This window comes from Colias eurytheme, chromosome 4 (assembly GCF_061535395.1).
Source record: "Colias eurytheme isolate Ceu_HAF_F1 chromosome 4, ilColEury1 Martin Lab GWU primary, whole genome shotgun sequence".
NCBI classification, from domain to species: Eukaryota; Metazoa; Arthropoda; class Insecta; order Lepidoptera; family Pieridae; genus Colias; species Colias eurytheme.
In genome coordinates this window covers 2,131,733-2,151,709 of record NC_142983.1, presented here as the reverse complement: position 1 = coordinate 2,151,709, position 19,977 = coordinate 2,131,733, and the positions used below count along the sequence as shown (strand labels likewise).

The following is a 19,977-nucleotide window of genomic DNA, read 5'->3' as shown; positions in this document are numbered from 1 at the left end:
TAAATGAATATATATTTCATAGATTTAGCAACGTATTTTTTTTCTGACATTCTTGAAAATACTAATACAAAATATGAGGTACTGTAAAATATAATATTTTGTACAAAATTCAACTCCCTGTATAAAAAACAATTGTTCAGTTTCTCATTCCCATAGTATTTATTTAATTTGAATGTAACTAAAGTACTACAGAATAACCATATAATGATTAAATATTTTTGGTGCCGCATAGACCCAGTTCTCAATCGTTTGATTAAATTTGATGACGAATGTTTAATATTATTAGAAATTTTACTTGTTACGCAAATGAAGGTAATGTTCATCGTCTTCAATAAAAATTTATACTTTCTTTATTGCCTTAGTTATGAATAATGTCTTCATTTTCATTATTTAATGTTCCTTGATGTTCGATTATTTTTAATACGTGTTATTAATGATCGAAGTTCTTAATCCATTAAATAAGTAGGTATACCTAGTACTAATACAAGCATACTTTATACAAACAAATATTCCTTTCTCCTTCCTTAATATTTGTCATTCACAAACACTTTGATATACTCAGGATTAACTCGAATTCTTTCAGTTATCTAAATGCGTCTGTTTCCTGTATTCATTATTTATTAACACTATGTTTATTATTACATCGTTTACTAGCTGTGCCCCGCAGTTATACGCACATTGCTCCGCTCCTATCAAATCAAAATCAAATCAAAACTGTTTATTTGCTCGAATATGGCCATACAAAGGAACAATTTACAATATTTATATCACATATACTGCCATTGTAAATGGCGTGCATAAATTTAGCTCTATCTATTGGTGCTAGCGTGATGATAGCTTATGCCTTCCTCAATAAATGGGCTATCTAAAACTGAATAATTTTTCAAATCGGACCAGCAGTACCTGATTAGTGCGTCAAGCAAACAAACAAACAAAATCTTAAGCTCCATAAACATTCTAATAGCAAAAGTGGTTCAAGACGTTGAAAGCGTTGAAACCAAGAAATTTTTAATTTCTAAAAGAAACCGAGTATTGTATGGGTTTGAAGTTTTTGCCTCGGAATATGAATTGATACAATTTTGTGAGAATTAAGACAGCGGGACTCTGATAAAAAGTAATTGCTCTATTGTTTGTAACATGAAATTATACATTGTCTTTTGACATTGGCTAGATTCCAGTACAATTTGGTATAATCGGTGTATTTTTATTGTGACATAGTGACTTTTAGATTGGAGGATATCATTTGAAATAGTTGTGCTACAAAAAACGTTTTTGAACGTAATAAAGAGCGTGTACGCCGAGCAAACGTCAGAAGTAAACTTCTTTGCAAGATTCAAAGATACCAAAATCATCGTCTTACTCCATGACGTGCGGTATTGCCATGACGCGACCTTGAAATTTTACTCTCAACACGCCTAAAGAAGTTTCACTTCAAAATAACTGTTCGCATGTTGTTCATGTAGTTATAATGTGTTTTTGAATATTGGAGCAAATTAAAAAGCATTTCTTTGCTTACTTCCAAAATCTGTTTAATAGAGTCTGTATCTACTTATTTTGGCGTTTATACCAGCCCTTACAGAGCTACAAATAGAATAAGTTCATTTATTTTAATGTGATGTTTAGAAGTACCATAATAAAATATTTGAAGTGAAACTTCTTTATCGGGGTTGGAAAAAAATTTAGTGTAACATTTTTTCGTTACGCGCCATTTTTGATTCGACGTACTTCTGTAAAGTTGCATATAGTAAATTATTTTTTGAAAAATAAGGTCATAAAGAAGTTTCACTTCTTACGTGTGTACACTAGTACACGCACACATTTTTTTTATTAGAAGTTTATAAAAGATAAGAAGATATTAAATTATGGGTCAATTTGTAATGCAATAAGAGTAATTGTTTAAATCATGTATTGGCCTACATTACGGTCAATCGATGTCCTGGGTTCTCTTTAATGCAATTATAGAGCAAGTATCAACTAAAAATGTACAACTTCTATCTATAAGAGTTAATTTGCTTCATAATATTATAGGTCATATAATATGTATATGCATTTCAGATAACCAAATAATTCACTTAAATAATACTTATTCAATTTTACTTTTATAGTGGACTAGCTTTCCGCCTGCGGCTTCGCCCGCGTTTTCAAAAAAAAACCCGCATAGTTCCCGTTCCCGTGGGATTTCCGGGATAAAACCTAGCCTATGTCACTCAGAAATGATGTAGCTTTCCAACAGTGAAAGAATTTTTCAAATCTGCCAAGTAGTTTCGGAGCCTATTCAATTCATACAAACAAACAAACAAAAAATCAAACCTTTCCTCTTTATAATATTAAGTATAGATAGTATAGATGTAAGCAAAGAATTTTCCCGACCTTTGGTTTGGTATACGACGTTAATTCATTTAGATTAAGAAGTAGAGAAAACCAATACATTATCCGTAATGTATTAGTTTTATCTATTACCCGGATTACGAGAAGGGAAAAAACCAATCACAATAATATTTCTAAACTGGCTGTATCCCGCGGTTTCACTCGCGGACGAACTCTTGGACAAAGTCATGTGTTTCTATAGCTCATGTGTTATTCTGATGACCTATATTAGTATAAAGTTTCATCTAAATCCGTCCATTATTTTATCTGTAAGAGTAACAATCCCACAAATTTTTGCATTTATTTTAATAGAATTTACAACAGTGCAAGCTTGAATGTTTATGTGGTTTCAACTCCATTCTGGTTTTACCCAACATAATAAATTATGCACGATAACTTCCAAGGTTATGCAAAAGCACGCAACTTGTATTTAAGATTTGAGGTCTACGGAAATATAGCGTGTATCTGTGTAATTCAATTTATGGTGATTGACTTGATAGTATTAATATTCTTACAAATATATATGTACATAAATGACAATATACAGGATGTCCCACTATTGGTAGACCAACCGCGAAGAGAATTGTAGTTTAGCATACACTGATCAGTGATCACGTAAAAAATACAAACAACAAAATTACGTCAAAAATTTTTGCTAAATTTTTCCTGAAAATCCATGTTTTCTTCTCTAGCTTCGCGCAGCCGGATATATGCCGCTTCGCTAATGTAACATTTAGTCTATGAAAACATAATCTTAATTAATTAACTAATCTTCTTTAAACAGTTTTTAATCTAATTAACTCTATCTAGAATATTTTTATTTTATTGTGCATATAATTGTGATATTTTTCCTAAGATATTTTCTCTTCGACGGATAATGGTTGTAATTTGGGAGACTCGAAAAGTACTGATTTCAAAAACTTCACAAGCACGATTAGGGATTAGACCTTTTTGCGCTGAATCACGCTCTTGGCCACAAAAGCTAATAAATATAGCTAAAGGTATTTTGAAGGAAGACATGATCTTCCTTGTATAAAATTGTTATATTTGTGTTTATAAAAGTCGCATTTTAACTAGTTAGCTAGAAGGAGGTTATAGTATAAGCCAATCAACTAGGCATAGGACATAAGACTGAACCTTATCGGCCTTGGATTATATTAGAATATAGAGATTAAAATACTTCCAATACCTATGCAAGTAAGGATTAATATTGCCAGGGATATTTGAACGCTTAACATCAGATAATATAATAGGCTGTAAATAAAATCATGTATTCTTATGTGTTAGGTACGGTTTTTTATTATTTTACTCAAATAACTTTAGGTACAATTTAGGAGATAATTATTGCATTCAATGATAGAGTAGGTATGCTCTTTTAAAATGCTGACCAAATAGATAAAATTTAATTTAGCCAAAATAAAATGAGACATTGATCTTACCCTTTCACTGATGTTAATGTCAGGTCAAAATTAGCCGTCAAAAAGTCAACTTGAGCACGAATAAGTTTTGAAAGTGATAGATAGATTTTGCTGCATTAAGTACCTTGTTATTTAGAAATCAATTAATTGTATAACGTAGGTAGGTACGTTAAAGAGATAATTATTAAAATTATGTTTCTAATTAATTTTTATAGTCATTAATAATTATTTTTAAATGAATTTACCTATTGTTATTCATGAGTAGTTTCGAAAATTATGTTGGTATATTAAAAGAAAATTATTGTGCATGGAACTGAAGTTGGTCAATAAGGAACCACAAATATGTCCATAGAAACAAAATTTGTTTTATTATTATGTACTCTATAGTCTATATTTATGCGTCTTAACTGTAAAGGGACACCATGATATCCGTGAAAGATTATTATTATAAGTTTTACCACAGAACCAGCTTAATACCAGATTATTATCTCAGACTTTGCAATACTCAAATTTTAATTTTGTTCAATTGATACTTACTTTTTATTTTTCATCATTTATTTATAACACACTTTGCTAAGTTAAAAGTGTTTAAGAATATCAAATGTGTGTAATGTATAATGTTTTTTTTAAGAAGAGGTAACAGTTATGTGAGAAATTATAATTCAAAAATATTAAAATTATATTCATGCGAAATGTTCTATGTTCTTCGGTATAGATAGGAGTGGCCATTGGGCTACGCATGTTTCCAACTTTGTTCATTACTAAATTGCTGATAAGACTTTCCTTTCTGGCTCAAAAAATTACTAGAATTTATTTGATTCAGCTATGGATGAGTCAATTATTTTAAAACCTACGTGCGATTGTAGGTAATTACTCAATTAAAAGTTATTTTCAAAGTGAAAATAAAATTATTATGAGTACGTAGAAAACTGGATTGAAATCCGTCTTGAATAGTGCATAATATAAGGTACAAAATGCGTCGAAATCTCGAAGTCAAAAAATTGATTAATAAGACACATATTTGACGATGTATAAGAGCAAACTATACAGATTTTCAAAACCCACGAAACCGCATCCATTCAATTTTACTGCCTATAATAATTAACTGCAAAACAGATGAAATTAAATATGCATAACCGAAGCAATTAATTTTATTACTCATAATAATCCATACTAATATGTATTATAAATGCGAAAGTAACTCTGTCTGTCTGTCTGTTACTCAATCACATCACGCCTTAACTACTGAACCAATTTGCATGAAATTTGGTATAGAGATATTTTGATACCCGAGAAAGGACATAGGATAGGTTTTATCCCAGAAATCCTACGGGAACAGGTTTTTTTGAAAACGCGGGCGTAGCCGCGGGCGGAAAGCTAGTTTATAATAAGTTAAACGATAGGAAACCGAGCTTGATAAGAAAGTTGTTTAAGGACAAGCAAAGAACTTTCCTATGCAGTTTGCAAGTTCAATTGAGATAAGGATATGAAAATTATAATGATAAACTTGTTCCAATAATTGGTGCTAACAGGAATCCACACTTTCTCTATAAACTTTAATTTCCATATTCTATAGTATATATAAGTACTTCAAATCTAGTTTTCTTTATTATAAAGAAAATAACAACATGAATTAAAGTAGAAAATCAGCAGAAACGTGTATATTTATAGCTTGTTTTTAAATGATACAAAATATCGCATGCGGACCGTGAACTCTAAACCAGTTTTAAAAATAAATAAAATTTGAATTTGATATTTTTATAAATAAAGAATAGAAAAATTCTATCACGAAGCGGGACTAGAACCCGCATCCTTTTTTCTATTATTTATAAATTTATAAATAAATTTTGTCGATTCGAATTTTGGTTTCTTGAACACCCTTTATAAACTAAACGAAATATAGGTAATGATGCAATGTATTTCTTTGCAACGCTCTGATTATTTAACAAACAATTGATTAGAAGCATTTCCAAAAAGATGCTGTCTTTATTCACGGTATAAAGTCTGTCTGTCCATGGAAAGCTATACACAAGCTATAGCAAAGCTGTACTTCAACGATTTGCGTGGCTACGTGCGTAGAAACTTCAATAGTATGTAATGGAGATCCGTTTTTCCTTTTAGGTCAAAAATATAACGAACGGTAAGCATTGAATACTAAAATACGATTGAGGAAACTTTTGGATGTTTTGATGTTGATATACATTAGAAAAATAATTATAAAACAATGACTACGTGTAACACTCATCGATCATACCGAATATATTGTATTTCTTTACTCTTCTATATACCTACAATTTTATTCGATAAGTTCTACATTATCTTTGTACTCATTAAGAAAATGATTGACATTCGACACAGTTTTCGCTTCGTATCTCGTATTATCTTCCTCCGTGGAGTAAAGCCCTTACAACAGACATTTCTACAATAATTTTTTCGTGGTATTTTCGCAGTCGAGCGCTTTTTGTGATTTTAATTGCTCTCAAGTTTGTCGGCAACTTAGCAAAAAGTCACTTCAAGATGAAATGAAATTAATGGCTGGAAGGGGACATAAAAACGTATCGTTTCTTAGTTTTGTAAGAATTGTTATGATTCTTAATTTTAAGTGTCATTAAAATTGTACAGATTAATCGTCTTGTAAGTATCGGTAATTCAGAAGAGGAATTATTGAAACGACGTCTCTGCCTAACTTTTTGTATTACTTCTTTCTTTAAAATATATTTAAATAAAACAATAAAGAGTAACGATGAAATAAACATAATATGACCATTAAAGATGATACAATTAGATATATTATCAGTTATTAAGAAATACTAAGATTATTATAAGTATTGCTGATTGCATAGGCAAGCAACGTCGCGGGCAACAGTCATAAAGCATTAGTATAAAAACATTTAATTCTTCGACGTTCACTTAACACGCAATACAATTCGCTTTAACAGCCTCTTAATGCTTCGTATTTTATAATCGTTTAAATATTTGTAACCCACGAAAACCCATTTAATTTCTTCATCTAAGGTGTGACCGACTTTTCATTTCCTGGTTTGAAGTAACCTACAAGAATTGGATCTGTCCAATCTTACGCGTGGTTAGAATGCCAGTTGCTTATAAACTCACTTTCAAATGCGTGCTAAGAATTCGCTAATCCAACGCAATTGATCCGCATTGAGGGCGCTGTATAATTACATTTGCATGCGGTATATCTTCAAATATGTTTGATAAATATACACGTTATTGTTTTAAAACTATTTTTGATTAAATAAGGCATACTCGTATGTTTATATTGAAAGTGAAGATAAGGAATTGTAACGGTCCAAGATAAGTACCTTGTGCAACACATTTAAATTACTGTTGGAAGATAAACGAAAAAGAGTGATTTATGTAAGAGCAACTCTTTGTTTTTTGCACTTAGCTTATTAGTTTTTCGATCGGTTAGATTAAGACGCTTCTAGAAGCCACAAGAATGCTTCATTATCTAATTGCATTAAACATAATATTATGATATAATATTATAATATAACCCAAAAAAGAGGATTGCGGTTGAGTCTGCTGTGTGACTTAGGTTTTTATGAATTGAACAAAAACTTTACTTGAAGTTTACCACACTAGGTATATAATATTAGCGTGAAGTCACGCCTCAATCGATTAATCTGTTTCTTCTGTAGATTCGAACAAACATACCGAAAAAATCGAATATGTCAATGATTTAAGTTTCAAATGCAGTGTTTCAAAAAACATTTTTAATAGGATGTTTCTTTAATCATTATTAAATGATCAGCGTAAAAAATACCAATGATATCATTCATATATTATCATAATATATCTAATATTAAATATTGCACTGTGCACATTATGTTTATTGCATTATGCAATTTATAAATAACCGTTCACATACAATAAAAATAAATGTTGACGAGATGACAGTAAATGCATCAGGAAGATGTTATTCATCATGTATGCTGATAACAGCGTTGATAAGGGTTTATTGACCCGCTGATTACTCATCGCATGTCATATATGGGTTAGTGAGATTATAAAAAGTATTGTTAATAATGTCTTGATGATTGTAGGACATTTTTTTCTATTGTGGAAGTTTTGTTAAGTAATTTTCTACTTTTATATTTTTCTTGGGTCTTTTGTTTTCATGAACTATTTCTATTGTAAATTTAATTTAATATCAATTAACTAGTTACTATTACGTGACATATTTAGGTTAAAGTTAGTCTGAAACTTTCATAGGTAACAGTTTAATAATGACACTGGTGGTAATAACTTATAAGTAAGTATAGTATTCCAAAGCTACTTAAAAAGTATAGCCATAAGGGATTTTAGACACGAAAAACTGCGATCATTCGTTTACGTGAAGTTATTTCGGAGTCACCCCTATACTAACATCCCTTGCTTTATCGATCTAATCGTTCGTGTACGGAACCACGAAAATAGTTACATCTCTGTCTAATCAATACACCTGTCCCTGTCACTCTTGAATGGATTGTAAAAATACGCATTGTTTGTCTTGTGTTTTTTAGGGCTAGGTGTTGATGTTTAGATATAGATAATGGAATATAGTTCACATTGTCTCTTCATAAAGCCAAAATACACTATTATCCTGTATTTAATTCGTTTTTTGAAGTCGGTTAAATATTTTGATAGAAAATTTTCAGTCACTAATAGATTTTTTCCATATCTTCAAATTATGTTATGCCGATTCTATCGCATCCTAAAGGGCTTATAAACTTTTGTGTATGAAAGTAAACTTTCATTATAAACATTTTTCAAACTACAACTATATATTGATATGGCTTTGCGATGGTTTATTTTCATATTTTTTACAGAGCTACATTCGGTATCATTATCTTGATTACCTACTTGAATGAGTCTTTAAGCATTTTGAATGAAATTACTCAAATGAAAATAAAATTATTAAAGACCTATAGTAAAACAAGAATTAGGTAGGTACGATAGAAATGTTAATCCATCTAATAAATGACATGAAAACACAATAACAACTCGTTTCATTTGCCTTACATCTTAACCTATTAAAAAGAAAACCGCATTGATACTTATCAACACAACAATTAAGGCTTATACATGCGCTAATAACCTTGACCATACTAGACGGATCTCAAATCTCTCCCGCTGCACCTTCTTTTTTCCTTGCATTTTGTATTTAAAAAGATACTAATCAGTGAAACAAAAAATCCTCGTCAGGGACTGTTGTGTAACTGATAATTTATTAAACATAAAATTTTCAGATCTCTAAGTCAGCAGGTTACGAAGTTTATAGAGTATTTGCGGAAAAATCGATGACCACGGCACATTTTTTTTCTATAAATCTATTAACTTTGGAAAAAAATCCTCGCGAGCAATTAAAGATCAAAGACCATCCTATTTTATATATTTTTTTCGGTATTGTGCTTTATGTTGTACCAGACTTTATAGAGGTTGAACATAGTCGAAATTGCCGGGTAGCGCCTTAAGACGCAGTCTTGAACAATAGAAGTCGTTAGATTAAAAAATGGCGGATAAAATGAATGTAAATAAATCATTATAGTCGTGAAGATGATTGCCAAGTCAAGGACAACACAAAATCATGATTGTTCGCGTATAATTGCAATTAAATTGCAAAATGGCGAATAAAAAATATTTTTTGCTACTTATGTAAAAAAAAAATTGTGTATCTTTCGGACAATAATTCATTGTTTTTTGAACGAAATGATTTTTGAATTAATAATATTATAAATTTTAATGTATGTTTCTATTGGGATTATGGATAGTGGTGTGATTAATTTTAGTAAATAATTCAAGCACTTTGTTGTAGGAAGATAGTCACTTTATTTATCTTCAAATAGAGTATCGAAGGTATGTCTTTACACTTTGAAGGTACAATATGAACTAACTCTTAAAGCTAAAAGATTCAACTTATTGTGTCAAATTTTAAGGGTCTATTCAACACTCAACATTACACTTTTATTTATGACCGTGTTTGGCTATTTAGTTTCCCTACTACTAAGAAACTATAATATAAATCTTCACAAGTTGCGAACATGTGTTACTCAAATGACGTGGTACTTACAGGGCTTATAATTAGTTTACCAAATGTTTACGATAAGAAAAAGGTCGACGATAATAAAATATAATGCTTGAAAATGTCGAAATAAATTATAGCTTTAAAAAGGAGAAACTTTTGTATATAAACTCAATATTTCAACAGTTTCCGTTAGCGGCTTCGTCCCAATGGACTACGATTTTGTTCTTCGTGGATTTTTGAAGAAGAAACAGTATGATATTTTTAAGACAATATCCAATTAACCTGTTTAATTACATATTCGCGATATTAATCCTTTCTAGATTTTATAGAATGTAGGTATTTGTTAATTTGAACCGCTGTATCGTGTACTAGCTGTTCCCCGCGGTTTCACCTGCATTGCTACGCTCCTGTTGGTCTTAGCGTGATGATATATAGCCTATAGCCTTCCTCGATAAATGGGCTATCTAACACCGAAAGAATTTTTCAAATCAGACCAGCAGTTCCTGAGATTAGCGCGTTCAAACAAACAAACAAACAAACTCTTCAGCTTTATAATATGTATTAGTATAGATATACGTTATAAAGTCAAAATATGTATCAGTCTCTAGCTTGAAGACAATTGAATTAGGATAATACCGGGAGATCAATTAAATGATACTAACTTAATCTATTTTATGAGTTTATGACGATGTTGACTATTTTAATGTTTACTTACTTTACACCAGGACTTTAACAAAATAAAAATCGGAAGAATAATTACGGAAATCGGTAAAAATGAAACCAAATATTTTGTATATTTTTATAATATGAAAGTAATTGTTTTAAACCCTAGTTTTATACATATTCGTAACAAGTATAAAATTAGAATAAATAAATAAATAGTTTAAAACGACTACAACGACTACTTCTGTGTATTCTGTACTTATCTTCAGCAAATAACCAGGTGACACATGACGCAACTTTAAAAAGAGAGGTTGAAAAAGGCGTTGATTTTTAGGAAACAGATTTTAAATCTGATACCTACTTAGAATGCTTACGATTACGGGTTCTAGATCGAAACTTAGATTAATCCGCAGAAATAGAATCAGCTGAATTTATTTATAGACTTTCCGAGGGTAAAGATTTTCAATGACAATTACAATCCAAAGTGTTTATTTTTCGGTTACATTTCTACGGGTATTCCGAGATAACCAGACATACAGGAAGGTATAATTCATTATTTTTGAAGAAAAAATATCTCAAAATTACTTTCCCGATCCGAATTGTTTGTGTTGATCGCCCTGCAGGTCTTCCGTGAAATAAAGTTTACACTAAAATATAGGTAGAGTAAATTTATTAAACGCACATGCCTTCGACTACTGAATCCTGAAGATTTCAAATTTAAAAGTAATTCTCTCTTACGTTGGTTTCACAAAAAACAAGACCAGCTAAAACAGACCTCTCTTAAGTATGTAAAGATATTGGTAAAAGGGATCTAGATATATCTTCCTTTTATTGAATTTTGGAACGTAGAATTTCACTTTGAAGCTTAGATAATTTTTATTCCAGCCTGGATCGAATTGAGAAAAGCTGACTCATACCTTTTAGAAATACGTGATGTGTAAAAATTAGACCTAAATTCTAGAAAGGCATTAGAATCACTATGCCGGGTAAATGGTTGGTCAATCTAATACATCGTAATTGCTTTCAAAATAATGTTATTTAGGTTGAGCATAATCTTTTAACTGGATTGCTTGGGATAGTAAACTATATTATTGTATTAGAGGTAGGACCTAAAACTAAATTCATTATAATTCGTGTGTTTTCTTTGATTAATCACTAAAGTATTGACGTGATTAATAAAATCAATCTAGCCATTTCCGAGGTGATGCTTAGACTTTATACAAAGTTATTGTGAACTGATAAGAAAATGTTTCATAATTGATATTTCAAAATAAAAAACAACAATGTAAATTAAAGCAAGTGTCATGGAATTCGCAAAACATTAACGTTCTACGTAAAGAGTGATTTTGCTTTGACGATGGCATATTTATGTAGATGAACACTAAGAATGCAACAAAAAGTCATTTAACGTGCATATCATTACAAAGCTTTGTTATATTGTAATATGCAAAGTCATAGCATAGATTTAGAACATTGTAGAATATTTTAGAATATTTACCTATTACCACAGATTACAAAAAAAGTTATGCTATTGCTATCTATATTTTGATATTCAGTTTATCAAATTCTACTATAGGTACATCATCAGGAATGTTCATTAGTTTCGAATAATTCATAATATATTGATATAATCGAATAATTCATTCAATTTAATTGACTGTTATTGGTAGGCAAATTGCTCTATTTCGGAACAAAAACCTATCAGTTGTGTTTTTTTAATAGGGCTTTAAATTTTCTTGTTTGTGGACAGCGAAATCACTGATAGATTATAGATAACCTACTAATTTTTATGATCAAGATTGAATTTCTTAGTATTATTTTTTTTAAATAGAAAATACTTTGTTATTATCGATAACAAGAACTAACCTATATTATACACGTGAGTCATTTCTATAAATAGAATATTATTATTATATTATTATACATTTCATTAATTGGAAAATAAGTGTCTGATCATGGATTTCCTTTCCACTGTGAATTTATGTGTACCTTGTACCAATTAGTCGTTTCAAAGAAAGTGAGATCAATAAAAGCCGTATCTTTGCGAAAATTGTAGCGAACAATAAAAAAAAAAACACGTGTGGCACTCGGGGACTGCTGCGGTAAAGCTATTGCATAGCAATTAGCATGCCTTCAAGCCACACCTCCGTGCCCGTCGGAGTGGGGAGCGTGAGGTTTTTCGTTACGCAATTTCAAGATTCGGTCCCCGCGCTCAAGGCCCGCGATAGAAGCTATGCAATAGCTTAAAAAAATATTTTGCTAAGACCTCTGTATAGTCATATTTTTGGTAGTAGGTATCTTCGATAGCAATTATACTTAGCACTTATTTTGTAGTTCTTTTTATACTAGTAAATAACACAATTCTCAACATACCGAGAAGGAAGTAAGATTGTACAAACTACAAACGTAAAAGATGGTATCTCACATTAATTTGTCTTCGCACATAATCATTTAACTCTAAATACATTCAGCGATAGACATCTGAGTGGAAATAATTATATGGGAAGAAGGAAGAAGAATTTATTGTTTAGTCTTTGACATTATGTGAGGACAGATTCTTTATAATTATAATTTAACTGTATGCGGGTTTTTTTATATTCTGATGACTCTGATGAAAGATATACCTTGGCCTTTGATACAGACTCTAGAAATAGGTGAAAGAAATAGGTTTTATTATTTAGTGAAAAACTTGGATGGTGACATTGAGTTACTGTGTAGTACGTACATACTACGTAGTAATAATACTTCAATGGATGGTTATAGGAATTTGTACCTATAGGTCAAAATGTAGTCGTTAATAATCGTCATTATTTATTAATATAATTTTTTAAATGTATGTTTTGGAAACTTAAAAAGAAGAAAAGAAGAAATCATTATTCTGTAGAATAGATAGAAACATAAGTCTTGAGTAGAACTTTTTGTTTCTATACCGGTTTAAAAAAGTATGGAATTGTAGAAATGGACCATTTTCATAAAATATACGCAAAATTAAATGCTCAACATTGAAAGCATGCGAGTTTATCTTCTTTTTTTTTTGAAATAAAAAGCGGAATAAAAGTAATATTTATTTAACGTTACGACAAGATTGATATCGCTTGATATCAATAAATAAGTGCGATCACTGATCCGCGAAATAAGCAAAGAGAATGTTTTCGTAAACCTCTGTTTGTATAAACGAATTAATTTATTATTTATATTTTTATAGAATAAGTTATTGAGCATTATTTATAAGTCTAAAAGTAAAACCGGGAATTTCTTCTGCGATTTGAGATTTTCATTGGGTTGAAATCTGACTCATTTTTGGAATAAATAGGTACTTATAAGCTTTTTCAAAATGTGTCAAAGCATATATAACGTTAAATGTGATAGTACTAAGATATCTTTAAATCAAAGTCGGTCGAGCCGTTTTGCAGATAGCCTTAGGAGATTAGCAAGAAAACAACCACAGATATAAAACTAAATTGCAGTCACAATTTGTTAAATTGTTGAGTCAGTCTATTATATCTTCTAAAAAGATAGAGTTAACATTTAAGTGTGTTTTTCTTAAAGTTAACTGGGGTAGGTATTCTTCTTAGGGCTGAAGCTGGTATTTAGATAATTAGTATGTTACCGTTTATGGAATTTTCCTAAAGAAAATTTCAAAAATTCTACTAAAATAAGAATCCCATATGCAGAGACCTTTATAAAAAAAAATAAAAAATCACATTGTTCACAACAACAGACACAACACAAAAGTTGTGTAAAATCCGCTTCACATAATATCAGGTTCGAATCGATCTGAAAGTGCAAGGCTGTAATATTTTATCGTGTTGTATGTGTGCGTGTGCGCAGGTATTCGATCGCCTTGATTTAGTTTCATTGTAATTAAGAGTTTTTTTACATAAAAACATTTATTTTTTAGTGTTATTGGATGTTATTTTGATGAGAGAATTGAGAATTGATATACTTGGTAATGTCGTAAATAATTGCACATATTTTTGGCAATTAAATGTTATAGCCGATTGGCTTTATTTCAACACCCTTGATAATATACCCAATTAATGCGTGTGACTTTTAATTATTATTTCGATATAAATTTGATAAAAATGTGCACTATGATGTCAATCAATTAAAATTTCTGTTGTTCACATTCACAATATTATTAAGAAAAATAAATCACTACAAAAATACCCAGAGGCCGATTGCAATCGAAGCTAAGTTCACCGAGTTATCAGGTAGGTCATAAATGTAATTTAGTCGCACATAATGTGTCTAACATACCCATTAGATTACACCTATTTAGGGCCGATTTTTCAATGCTTAGAGCGTATACGCACTATGCGGGTAGCCGTCCGGCTGACCGCAAGCACAATTATGTACGTAATATTCATTTCTATGCGCACTGTGCGGTCTGCGGTAGCCGCATCGCAGTGCGCATAGAAATGAATATTACGTACATAATTGTGCTTGCGGTCAGCCGGACGGCTACCCGCATAGTGCGTATTAGAGCGTATACGCATTATGCGGGTAACCGCATTGCGGGTAGCCGTCCGGCTGACCGCAAGCACAATTATGTACGTAATATTCATTTCTATGCGCACTGCGATGCGGCTACCGCAGACCGCACAGTGCGCATAGAAATGAATATTACGTACATAATAATTGTGCTTGCGGTCAGCCGGACGGCTACCCGCAATGCGGCTACCCGCATAGTGCGTATACGCTCTTAGATAAAACTTATCCGTCCAATAAAGTATTACACGATAATATTAAAATGTCACGTAAACTGTCAAATACGGGCAATTAGAATACGTTTTTAAAATGGTAGTTTTATACATTATTCGACAAATAACTTTTAAACAAGCATTGAAAAATCAGCCCTTACTAGACCAAACGCCTATCTTATGGTTTACGCATTAGCTACCGAAAACGGATACTTAATTCAGTTCAGTTTAAGACCTAAGTACCTACTTCATTATATATTCATGTTCATACAATAGATAAAGTTATGGATTTATTATAAACAGCATGATGATATATCTTAAGACTTTCTTTATAAATAAACAGTAAAATAATTTATTAGTGCCTTCAAGCAAGCGACCAAACAAACTCTTCACCTTTATAGTATACTAGTGGTCCGCCCCGGCTTCGCCCGTGGTACCTACATGTTTAAACTATCCTTTCTCTCAAGTTGGATTGAACTGCACATGGTGTGCGAATTTAATTATAATCGGTTAAGTGGTTTAGGAGTCCATTGAGGACAAACATTGTGACACAATTTATATATATTAAGACTAGCCGCGCCCCGCGGTTTCACACGCGTGGCTCCGCTCCTGTTGGTCTTAGCGTAATGTTATATAGCCTATAGCCTTCCTCGATAAATGGGCTATCTAACACCGAAAGAATTTTTCAAATCGGACCAGTAGTTCCTGAGATTAGCACGTTCAAAAAAACAAACTCTTCAACTATATAGTATAAATGCAGTATTAAAGGAAAACATTTTACGAAGTTCACCGGATCATCTAGTCATATACAATTATATCATTATTAGATTATCATTTAGTTACCTCTAAAGAATATTCATAATATCGCTTCATTTATGCAATAGCAACTGACCATAATTTGTCCTAGTTCGCTTAATTAAAACAAGCGTAGGTCGTTGCAACTTTGCAAGCGGTTTATGTAATAGATATTATTATCTATGCTTTTTAAATAGATCGGTTTTAGAACTGCTGTAATGGGACTTAATGCGTATTTTATTTGGTCGGGTTATTATTTTTATCTTTGTGAAAGGTATGTATCAATTTACCATTATTTTAAGGGTTATCTCTACATTTGTAAGAAACTGTATCAGTTTATACTAGAAGGGCTGTTACACCTGTCATATTTTATTATACCTAATTATATTATGTACTAGCGGTCCGCCCCGGCTTCGCCCGTGGTACATGTTTACGTTTTCTCTACATAAGAACCATCCTCGTACTTCAAGGAATATAATAAAAAAAGAATTATCGAAATCGGTACAGCCGTTCTCGAGTTATGCGCAACATCGAGTTATACCAACACATTTTGCGATTCATTTTTATATATAAGAAGATTAAGCGATGATTTATTAGTATTTTTTTACTATAGATAATAAACTGAAATAACTGAATTTTTCTTTAACCTATGTTATCAGCATCTAACATTACTATTTTATTACGCTTAAACTGGAATTATACGGGTAAAATCGCGGAACGTTCATAGTTAATTAATAACTCTAAGTTAATCTAAATAGAATATTGCATTATTTGTAGTACTGAAATATCAATTAAAAGGCTGGTACGGCTATAAACTGTAGGTAACATATAAATTATGCGTATTTAAAAGTTACTAGACGTAGAACATGCTAATCTATACTAATATTATAAAGAGGAAAGGTTTGTATGTATGTATGTATGGTTTTCACGCATAAACTACTGGACCGATTTTGATGAAATTTGGCACAGATAATCTTTAGACCCTGAGAAAGAACATAGGCTACCTTTTATTGCGAAATATGTACCACGGGCGAAGCCGGGGCGGACCGCTAGTCTATAATATAATAACTAACTGTCCCGGGAAACGTTGCTCTACCTTACTCTTATCACTTAAAGGTTTGAAAAATAGATGTTAATAGGCGCACAAAATTTCACGAGAATCGGTCCAGCCGTTTCGGAGGAGTATGGTAACAAACATGGTGATACGAGAATTTTATGTATATAGTGGTAATAATAGTTAATCAAGCATGTAGGATTATTATGCGTGTCTTCATAATTCCAAACATAACTACACACTCAACATTCGCTAAGCGCATGAACCCATATATGTATTGGCATCTTTATATATAATAAAATAAATTTAAAATGTAACATTAAGAGTTTTTCTATTTTTAAAGCTAAAAAAGTTATTACATGCTATTTAAAATCATTAAATTACACACAAACAGAAAAGCTTCTTGTCTCAATACATTAAATTAATATAAATTATTGTTTATTTACATTATATTGTATGTATCATATAATTTTATTTATTTTAACTTTAATTTATTTACTTATTTAACTTATTTTATTTATTGATATAGTTAGGTACTTATCTATTTATTTATATTTATTTTTTAAATTTAGTTCATTAGTTGTACTCAATTCATATCTTATATTTAAATTAGTTATTTTAAATCTTTTTAATCAACAATTACGGTACCACGAGCAAATCCATTCTTTATAATCGTACCAGCTCCCACGACACAAGTTCTCTTAGTGTGGGAGCTACAGTCAATAAGTATATTGTATAATAAGTGACAGCAAAATATGATGTTGTTAAATTTTGTTTTGTTACATACTGTGTTTTTGCTGAAATAAATAATTTTTCATTTTCATTTTCGTTTTCATTTTCATTTTCATTATTAAATGCAATACACTTTGCAGCTAAGCTTTGCAGTCATATCGCTACAATTTCGCAAGTTTTATAATTAATATACTATGTATTTATAGCATGTCTTTCAAATGATACATGAGGATTGAGGGGTATTCACCGACGAAGATGGTACATAATACATTTTATGGAGTAATATATCTTGTTTATGCAGATTAATTAATAATGAAATACCTACTTGCATCTGTTAATACATTATATTATCTGTCAATGCAATAAATAAATAGCATATAAATAGCGTAATGTAATAAACTTGCATTAAACGATAGTTTTTTATCTCGAAAACCCTAGGTACTTAAAACTAGTTATTATTAAGGCTTTCAATTTTCAGTTTTGTTCCTTATAATGCTTCTTATTTACAGTGAAGTAAGTGAGTTTATTATAAACTTCATATCAAATAAAAACTGAGAACATACGATTCTATTCCAGGTGACACCAATACAGAATATCATTCATTACCTAAATGGAATATTTGCTGTAACTTCATAATTTTTTTTTATTAGAGTTCTTCTAATAAATGATATTTAAACTTATCAAAGCGGTGATACATGCTATTTTAATATTATTTTAAAGTTGTGTAAAGTTTCCTTTGAATACATATTCATTAATCATTAATTAAATTAATATTATTGCACGTACGACGTTTAATTTCTTATAAATTATTGAAAGTAATTCGACATTGAAAACACGAGTTTCTTAAATATTAAACTGTATTATAACGAAGCCGTCGTGCAAGATTATTTAAAATAGGTATTTTTACATTATAATCGATATTAATTCGCATTTATTAATGTGAAAGTAGTATTTGTAGATATAATTTCACGCCGAAACAACTGCGCAAAATTTGTTGATTTTAAACTAAATTTCTTCAATGAAAATGAATTTTATACCTAGTAACAAAATTGGAAAAGTAGGAGACACAATATTATTCGAGTAATAAGTAATAATAATGTAAGTGCGAAAATCATTAAAATTATTTTGTGCGTTTTTTTTTTATAAACTAAACTCATTGGTGTAAACATTCTAAATTGGGAAATTCAATCGAATACCTATCTATTTTTAAAGTGAAACTTTTTTATTACATCGTTTCAAACTTTTTGGTCTGTGTAGCGCATGTCGCGTGACGGTCGGCTGCCGAGGAGGTATAAAGCAGTGTTCGGAAAGTTTCACTTTTACCGTGGTTTCATAAAACCACACAACATTTTTTTAATCTCATCATAAAAGTTCCATAACTACTGTTAAATAATCGTCTTGTCATATCGTTTTCCTTTATCTTTATTGTATTGCTTGTATTGCTCTTTTCTGTTCTGGGTTAAATTTAATAATAATAAAATATCATGCAAATTTGGTACTTACCAAAAATTATCGTAATTTATTTTTAAGTTCTAATTATTATTCGGAACTTTTTAAGGCCCATTTTGTAATATGCATAAAAATTAGTTCATAATACATATCATTAATTAATGATTAATTTAATGTTAATGTACATAGTATCTACGGTATTACTAATTAATATTTATACCAAAAAATATTAATTTTACCGTTCTATTTTGCTCATTATTTTTATTAAATTTAACAGTAATTTTAGAATTGGATTTCATTTATATTATTTGGGTGTTTTGCATTGTACGCAGTAAAATTAATTGAAATACTTACATAAAAGATTTTCCATGATTACGTTTGATACTGATAGAAAATTGCAGATGTCCATTACTCTATGTTAATTACAATCACACCGTAAAATAATGAATAACGTTTTAAAAACCTGTAGTTTTTATTCATGAAATAAATATTCAAATGTAGGATAATTATATTCAAAATACTATCCTTGTTTTAGGTTACAATCTATCAAAATTATTTATAATCTAAAAAAAAACACTTCCACACAGACCGCAAATTTACCTTATTCTGTGCAGTATCTGGCTGCATGTAATAAAAAAGAAAAAACATCCAGGCGGCGCCAAAGAAGAACACTATTTTCAAATTCCGCCTCATTTTCACATTCACCAATCACAGACCGCGAAGCGCGACCGCGCTGTTCGACGCGCGGGTTCAGACTGATCTAAGCTG

The 19,977-nt window shown here is 30.6% G+C and overlaps 1 protein-coding gene across 1 annotated transcript in view; it reads right to left on the bottom strand.

Moving 5' to 3' along the window:
* Pgant2 (polypeptide N-acetylgalactosaminyltransferase 2) overlaps positions 1-19,977 on the bottom strand; it is a 64,347-nt gene extending 44,370 nt beyond the window's left edge. The window contains exon 1 of the mRNA XM_090120336.1: positions 19,810-19,977. Coding sequence (XP_089976462.1) covers positions 19,810-19,902 — 93 coding nt within the window. The 5' untranslated portion in view covers positions 19,903-19,977. The remainder of the gene's footprint in view (positions 1-19,809) is intronic.